Raw genomic sequence first — 9,442 nt, forward strand, 5'->3', positions numbered from 1 at the left:
TTCCAGCAAATTTCACCTGGTTCATAACATAATAATGAAATTGTTTGTCCTTAACTCATATATATTCAATTTCTATTTCCATATATGATATTCCATATCTTGGACCTCTAGGAATGAATGTCACAATAGATACAATAATCTACTCTGAGAGAGTATAGTCTTTTGTAAGAGAAAAAGAAAGCACTTCAGATAAAGAACTGAAGAGATTGTGCATAAAAATAAAGGTTGACTGTGTGGAGAAGAAATTAAAGACAACAGAAAGCTTTGAAAGTTCAGTGAATGGGTGAAACAGGAGCTGAAGATTCTGGACATTGGTTTTCCCTTCCCTCATTTGAGCACTCCTCACAAGGGATGTTCAGCTTGAGAAAACTGACCCAGCTGAACAACTCAGGTAATAGCAAGAATGCTTGTGTTATATACTTTGCAGTACTATTTTTTGTAAATTTGTTTATTATGTTACCTGTGATATTTAAAATTATCTCTTCCACAGACAGTGTTAAAATACTTGGCAAAGGAAATGTTAAAATTTATGTTCACATTGCATATTGTTTGAATGGTAACATAGTCAGATGCAAGCATATTGTCTGTTGTCTGAATTCAAATATTCAGCACTAGCTTCCGTTGATTCTTTCAACTAGAGCTTTGTGATTCTGATACTTAAATGTTAATGTCTCTACAGATTCCTTTTTTAATGTCAATGCTGAAAAGCCTTGATTTTCTAGATAGTGCTGCTGATTCCATAAGTCAAAAGGGTGGACCTCAGAACCTTAACTAGGAAAGCACAATATGAGCTTTCATTAAGTGAATCTTAAACTAAAGTTTCAGTGATGCCTTTTCATATTTCCATATAATTCATTATATCTATTACATTCATTATTATCTATTCTAAAACTACATAAAGCTATTCAAACATGATTATGGATTAAAAGCCTCCTTCAATCAATAAAATTATTTTCATATATTTAGCATGCTAACATAATAGTCTCCAGAGAAATGATTTCTTCTCGTGTTAATTTTTAAGTCTTTAAATCCTCTTGAGACAAGGCATTCAGTGTACACAAGGATTACAGCTCTTGCAACCTTTAAAACTACAAATAAGCTGATATTTGTTTATATGGGCTAGAAGTATTTAATAGAAAAAAAGTAGTATAATTTTGCCTTCCTTCCAACTTAAAAATTATATTTTGTAAATAACCAAATAGTTTATGTCCCAAATTTTAAAAGAAATTGAGACCATTGTTTCTTCAATAAGAAATTATACAAAGGAAAAGTTGATAACACTTTATTCATGCTAAGACCCTTGCACTGAACATCCTGAGTATGTGTGTCTGCACTGAACAACCTGAGTACGTGTATATGGTACCGTGGCAGTTTGGGATAAGAAGTCAAGACAGGAATATGTGCTAAAGCTATCTACAATACACTAGATATGAAACATTCAGAAAATGCCTCTATCTTGGGACTTACATAAAACATGTAAGAAACTATAATTAAGGTTTGGAAAAAACATGTCTTTATTGTAGTCTTGTAAGTATTTCATCAAAGCAAGAAGAAAATTACTGTTGTAATGGTTGAAATAGAATGGCATAAGACAGGAATTGGTTTTTGTATTACATGCATAATTTTTAAAGTTATACTATAGAAATCAGTTGTGTTATGAGTCGTATTTCATATTTTATGAATCATGTTTTCAACAGTTACTCTTTCACAGAGTATTTGGTAAATAAAACTTTACCAAATGAGTGTTTTTTCACCTGATAACTATAATTCATATGCTTCTTTTATACATGGTGTTTGTGAATACTAAAAATATGACAGGGAAAACGATTTATTCTGAACTTGAGAAGCTTTCTTTTATATTTATCAAGCAGCTACATTTATTTAATGCAAGTTTAAATTTTCACACACTTTCATTTCCTAAAAGGGTTTCTTATCTCATCAATGAATTTTCTAATCATCCCCCAATACAGAGGACAATGTGATAATTACTAGTATTTGACTATCAACTAGCAAATACTTTGTTATGGGATTAAGAAGCACACTAATGATGTGAAATAGTTTATAATAGCTCTTCATTGTTTAAATTTAAGTTCAAGGTAAGCAGTAGACATAAATAAAATTATCTCATATTTATTTAAAAATATAAAAGTAAAAATAATGCAAAAGTATAAATATTAAAATTGTGCATCAACTATTACCTCTTTTGTCACATATTGCATGGGTTAATTCAGATTTTCCTTCTACCTGAATTCGTTGTTTCCTTAAGCCTTCACCTGCGATTGACTCTACTAGTATGCGGTTTTGTAATCAGCACAGACATAGAAAGATCATAATAAAAGGGTGAGTGTTGCATTTGTGCTATATCATCATTGATAGCTGTAAATTGTTCATTTTTGCTCTTGTATCATAATGCTATGTAGGACACAGCAGAACACTTTTATTGCTAAAATGTTTCATTGGTTTAATGATTGTCTTTTTCTTGGCTGTTGGAAGACACAAAGGGCTGAACTCTGTTAAACATTATGACAGGATGATAACTGTTGAGTCAGAATATGTGTTGCTCTTTAGCCGTAATGGACATTAAAGAGTTTCCCCAAAGTAGCTACTCTTAGTAAAACCTAAAGAGAGAGAAAGAGAAAAGGAACAGAGAGGGGACAACACTGACAAACCTTGGTCCTTTCAGTTTCTGGAGTATTCCTCATTTTCATATTCATATCCAAGATAGATATACTAATTGTGGCTAAGAAAAGTTAAACACTTGTTTTTGATGTATTTTAAATGGTTTGTTGAGGATTTCATAAAATGAGTTTTATCATATTCACTTTCACTTTCCCAGCTCTTTCCAGCTCCACCCTACTTCCTTTTCAATCTAACTTTGTGTCTTTTGTATAGCAAGGCCTATTTGTACTGGATGTGTGCTCTTCCACAGAAGTGTGGTCTATTTCTGAATGACACCATACTAGAAAATTGATTAATCAAATAATGAAATCATTCTATGCCTTTGAGCTTTAAGCTGCTGACTTCAAATTTCAGAATATCTCACTCATGTGTACAGATACAACAAGCACTATGTTTATATATTTACAATAAAGATATTCAGATACACTTAAAAATGACCAAATGAAGATTCAGAAAAAAAGGATTCAGGGTTAAAAATTAATAGTGAGATTAGGAGAAGAACTTATTTATCTACTAATCATTTAAAATTCCTAGGTCTATAATTTTTACATTAAATATGGTATTTAAGATACATTCTAATGCTCTAATATGGATTAGTATATAGTCTAAAATGTTTAGAGGTATTTGAGGTAGTATTTTGGGTGATAAAGATACATATCTAAACATTTTTTGGAAGACAAGAGATAAAAGAAAACAACTCAGAAAGTTACCATAACTTTTTATTTTTGTACCCTAAATGAGAATGAAAACTGAGGTACACCGTAAGTAACACACAGAAGGAAAAAGGCACACTATGAGAAGGGACAGCAGGCCGAGCAATAATACTTACAAAAGTATTGAATATATCCAATGTTTTATCTTATTATTCAGCCTCTCTTAGTCACTAAAAATATTCAGAAAAGCAGGTTAAATAATTAATCCAAACACGGAAAATGAAAATATACTCTAACGATCAGAGATATATGAGAGAAAAGAGAGCAACCGAGGTTAAGTGAGCTACTGGCAGTTTTAATTTGTCATAAAAATCAATATTAACAGGAAAATTGTTAAACATAGCATTAATATTATGAATATTTGACGCTATCACAAAAATTAAGCAAACTCAAGTTCATGATAAGCCAGAAGGCAGAAGTAAAAATGCAAAACTCAGCCTTTTCAAAAGTTCCTGGGGTTACTAAGAGCCTACTGTATCTAGGAACTTATTAAAAACTTACTGTATCCCAGCTTAAAAAGTTAAGTCTGCCACGTGTTTCTTCTAAGAGTTTGCTAATAAAATCTTACACACAAAAATAAAAATGTTATAGTAAATTCAACCTTTCTGTTAAACAATGAAGGATGGGTCATTAAAATAATGTAATAGAAGGTATATTTGTTTGGAAGAATTCAAGTTTAATATATACAAAAATACAAACTAAAATATTATGATAATTTTGTGTATATCTGATTTTACATTTAAGTGACTCTGTCTGTTGAACATATATTTGTAATACTAAGTTCATGGACTTTCAGTAAACTGAATAAGAACAACAGCAACAAACCCTCCCCCTTGCATTAACTTAGTGAGATACCAGGCTCCTATTAGAGATGAATTCCTGTTGAGGGTTATTTATTCGTGAATACTAGTGTGCTTATAAAAGAGTATCACTTATCTTGATCAGGGTTTTTTCTCCTTCATTTCCATTTTTTTTTACTAATTCAGGCAATCAGAACTCAGCTATGAGTAACCACACTGCAGTGACAATATTCATTCTGCTTGGGTTAACAGATGATCTACAACTGCAAATAGTTGTTTTTGTCCTTCTCTTTCTTACATACATGCTGAGTGTCACTGGGAACCTGACTATCATCACACTCACACTGCTAGATTCTCATCTCAAGACACCCATGTATTTCTTTCTACGAAACTTCTCATTTTTAGAAATTTCATTCACAACTGTCTGTATCCCCAAATTCCTTGTTAGTATCGCCACAGGGGATAAAACCATTTCATATAATGAATGTGCAGCTCAACTATTTTTCACCATTCTCTTGGGGGCAACTGAATTTTTTCTTCTGGCTGCCATGTCCTATGACCGCTATGTGGCCATTTGCAAACCCCTACACTACATGACCATCATGAACAGCAGAATTTGCAACTTGTTGGTGTTTCTTTCCTGGTTGTCTGGTTTTCTGATAATTTTTCCTCCCCTCCTCATGGGTCTCCAGCTTGATTTCTGTGCAGCCAAGACTGTAGATCATTTCTTCTGTGATGTTTCTCCGATACTTCAGCTCTCCTGCACAGACACTCACATAATAGAATTAATGATGCTTCTCTCTGCCATTTTGACACTCCTGGTTACACTGGTGTTAGTGAACCTCTCCTATACGAACATCATCAGGACCATCCTGAGAATCCCATCTTCTCAGCAGAGAAGGAAAGCTTTTTCTACATGTTCTTCACACATGGTTGTGGTGTCCATTTCTTATGGCAGCTGCATCTTCATGTATGTGAAGCCATCTGCAAGAGAAAGAGTTGCTTTAAATAAAGGGATAGCTCTGCTCAGCACTTCAGTTGCACCCATGTTGAATCCCTTCATTTATACACTTAGAAATAAACAAGTAAAAGATGCTTTTAAGAATATGACAAAAAAGATGGAGCTTTTATCAATGAAATAACCACTTAATGGCATCCAAGTTGATTTGTAATGGCAGCAGGAAGAGTGGAGTGTATCAGCAAACTCTCCCATGCATATATTTAAAATCACACAACCCTTTACTTGACTGAAGAGCCTCTGCGTCCCTAGTTACATCCAAATTCTGACTGTTACCCTATTTGCAATAATGTATTTCAGTTTACAATTAGTTGGCCTTATTAAACAGAAATTAATAGCCACATTAGCCTCAACATATTAACTTCATTTTTCACTTGTACATGGTTGACAAACTGTACTAAATGTGAAAGGTCTTATTTATGTGGTTTTGATTGTATAACCAATAAAGTATTCTTTAAAGTATAAAAAAGGTATTTATATGATTTTTATATTATGTCTCTCAATTCTCTTTAAAACAAAATGATTTCAGAATGTCCATGATCTTTTTCCTGGACCTTGGAGACTCAGTTTCTTGTGTGTGTGTGTGTGTGTGTGTGTGTGTGTGTGTGTGTGTGTGTTTGTGTGTGTATGTGCTCATGACATATTGTTACACAATGAAAAGTGCAATTTTCTTAAGCAGTGATCACAATTACAACACTTATTCTCATAATTTTCTAGACTTCTTTAAATGTCTAAATTTTATCCTCACAGCTTGTAAAATAAGTATTGGCATGATCAGATCTGAATAAAATCAAGAAGTTTATGAATAATCTTTCATGACAAAAATGAAAAACAAAAGGGTATACAAAAAACTAATTGATTGAATAATGGTCCTTTTAATACCTATGAGCCTCTTACATATAGTTAACAAAATTATGCAGTGATTCCTCTCTGGACCTTGAACACTTAGGACATAAATAATTTTAAGATCCCTTTAGGGCATTAAATTTAGAGATGTAAAGATTATCATGATTATTCCTTGAGCATTATAAGGTTTATTCGAGTTAATTCTTCTCAATTAGGAAGTCAAATATATTTTTTAATGTTATAATGATTGATCATGTGAAAAGTAGAATGTGTTGTCCTATTTCCTTTCATTCGTATCATGTTTTAGTGTGACCCAAAGAAAGAATATTCCTAACAAGCTAATGTACTCATTTTGATGAGACTTAGCGGGTATAAGTATTTGGCATTACTATGAGACAGAATTTCATAGCGATAAATATTCTAATGTAGATAGAGGAAACCCAGCAAGCCTAACCACTGCACCTAGAACTACAGGAACGTTGAGAGCAGGAGAAATGATATTCCCTAGTAAGAACACATCAACTGGTTATCCAAGGTCAAATAGTGAGCTATGAAAACACATATACAAGTAACATGATAAAGACTGGGCAGGTTGTATTTAAGAATATAGATTTATATGCATATATGTATGTATGTATACACACACACACACACACACACACACACACACACACACACACACACACACAAATGACAAATCTAATGAAAACAGAAGCGCCATGGATGCAGTAGGGAGTCCAGAGGATTGTATGAGAAGGATTAGGGGAAAGAGAAGAGGAAAATGATGAAATGTATATTATAATCTCAAAATCTCAATATTTCCTCTATAAATATTTACCTGTGACTAAGAATAGGTTTAGATAGAGGTTAGCTTAGGATTCTAAAGTAAATTTTGGATTAGTAGAGTTTTTTTTACAACTAATTAATTATTTCAAAATTCTTATGTTGATATATCTCAAATTGAGCATAATGTCCAAACAACTTGGTATGACTCTTACACAGTGGAGAAATAAGGTTTGAATTTATACATCTAGAGAAATATTACTAAGGCATTAAGTGTATTCAAGTTAGCTTTTAGTACATGATGTTTCTGTCCATCAAACTGTCATACTTTGTGAAGATTTTGTTTGGCCATGCATAATAACATGTTAAATAGGTATCATGTATTTTTTGCTATTGAGCTTGCTTTGAATTACAACTTAATTTATCATGTATGAAGATTTCTACTATAAAAATTATAACTATTCTAAAAAATGGATTACTTGGTTAGTTGATCTCTAATTTCTTTAGTTCTTTATATATTTTTGTGTATTAGCCTTCTGTCAGATGTAGGGTTTGGGAAGAACTTTATTTATCCTGTAGGCTATGGATTTGTTTATTAACAGTTTCCTTTCCTTATATATATTTCTCAGTTTCATGAGGTCCCATTTATTAAATTGATTTTATTAAATGCTGATGGGTTCCATTGACAAACCTGACAGATTTTCTGCCAATACCATGCAGGTTTTTTTTCAGAAAATGACAAGTGTTTAATCAATATCATATGATAAATGTAGTTTGTTTGCCAGAAAAATAATTTTACGTCTCTGACAGTACATTATACAAGAGAAAGTAAATATGTAATGTGACATATGTAATAGCAGTTCCTCAGAGAACAAGCAACCCTTTTCTTAGGGCACACCAATTACTCTAGATACCTTGATGTGTACAGTTGAGAACACCTTGACTTGATGCAAATTATGGATATTGTAGTGTTTTCAACCAAGGTACATATTTTGTGTATTAACATTCTTCCTTAATATCCAGTCTCTAATTTTTATTTTATTTCTAGATAAACGCAATTTTATTTTAACTTACTATTATCTTCACTCTTGGCTATTTTATATTATACCAAAACTGATGTGATTTTGTCAGACCTCCGGTTGCATAACTTTCTAATTTAGATACAGGGAAAACATGCATCATGTTATCCAAAATCCATTGTTCATAACTCTGACATAATTTCCCCCATAAACACAGTCACCTCCTGGTCCTGTATACAACATAGAATTGAATCTTATGTCAGAATTCCAAAATGGGAAGTTTCATGAGAATATAAGACTAGGAGTTTTGATCTTATGAAAACCAAGATTCATTCCATCAGCTCTTTATTGTTTGTTTGTTTTCCAACAAGGTAATGTGCATATAAGCAATTGCTTTCACACTACCTTTCAGCACCATAATAACGTTTGAGCTTTTTATTTTCTCCACGTTCAACTCAGTCTGATCAAAGTCATTTATCTTTAAAAACTCACATCTTCGTTCACAGTATCTCTTCACAGCTAAGAGCAATCCAGTGTCTCTGGCCTATTTTCTTCAGTTTGTTTTCAACACATGAACACTAAAAGTCTCTTTGTATTCCTCAGCAAAGCTGTCTGTTTGCTTCTTGTTTGCAATCTCATGTTTGCCCTGGAAAATGTAGATGAGCACAGTAGTGTTCAACCACAGTCTCAATCTGAGTTTGTGGAGCTCTGCTTCTTCACACTGAGCAGACATGTCTTCAGTGTGCTTGAGTAGGACTCACCAACAATTTGTGCCAATTGACTCTTCTTTCTCTAAGACCCACATTGTCAAGCCAGATACAAGCTTCTCCAATCAAAGTCTTCTTCATAAACTTCCCTCCATTGGAGAAAAGTAATATCTGAAGCAAATGACCCACAGGACTTAGACTGAAACTAAAAATTTCTTTGAACAAAGGCCCTCAGTCATGTTGGCCTACACTTGTTTTCTTCTTAATAGCCTTTTTTGGAGAGTAGAGATGTCTGTTAGTTGTTCACCATGGGTATGGATTTCTTCTTCAATGCTAGCTTGATGTCTCCCATTACTACAATTTTAGCTATCCTGCCTCTGAGGAAGTGTAGTTTCCAGTGGCTGTGCCTTTCTACAAGGTCTCCAGCTCTTGACTGAGGCCCCTCCCCCCCCTGCTGAGCACTGAGAACAGCTCTTCTTTGCAGTTCATTATGGTGCAGCGCGTGTGTGTTTGTGTGTGTGTGTGTGTGTGTGTGTAACGTGCAGTATTTACTACACTTATACTGTAGTACAGCTTGAAATTATGGATGGTGATACCTCCAGACTCTTTGAATTGTAAGAAGACTTTAAGATTTTGCTCTATTTTTTTTTCTGACGTAGTGACCATTGACTAGAGCTGTTTAGTTTCCATGAATTTGTAGACTTTCTGTTGTTTCTGTTGTTGAAGTCTGGCTTTAATCCATGATGGTCTGATAAGATACAATGAGTTATTTCAATAGTTTTGTACCTGCTGTGGGCTTGCTTTATGACCCAAGACATACTCAGTTTTAGAGCAGGTTCCATGAGGTGCTGAAATGGTATATTCCTTTATAAAGAAA

At 33.3% G+C, this 9,442-nt stretch overlaps 1 protein-coding gene across 1 annotated transcript; it reads left to right on the top strand.

The window, feature by feature from the left end:
* Positions 1 to 4,395: 4,395 nt before the first annotated feature.
* On the top strand, positions 4,396 to 5,334 carry Or6c74 (olfactory receptor family 6 subfamily C member 74). Its single transcript, NM_001001076.1, is given in 1 exon segment — positions 4,396 to 5,334. A coding segment is annotated over 1 exon segment (939 nt).
* Positions 5,335 to 9,442: the final 4,108 nt, after the last annotated feature.

This window comes from Rattus norvegicus, chromosome 7, assembly GCF_021556685.1.
Source record: "Rattus norvegicus strain SHRSP/BbbUtx chromosome 7, alternate assembly SHRSP_T2T, whole genome shotgun sequence".
In the NCBI taxonomy this organism is placed as follows: domain Eukaryota; kingdom Metazoa; phylum Chordata; class Mammalia; order Rodentia; family Muridae; genus Rattus; species Rattus norvegicus.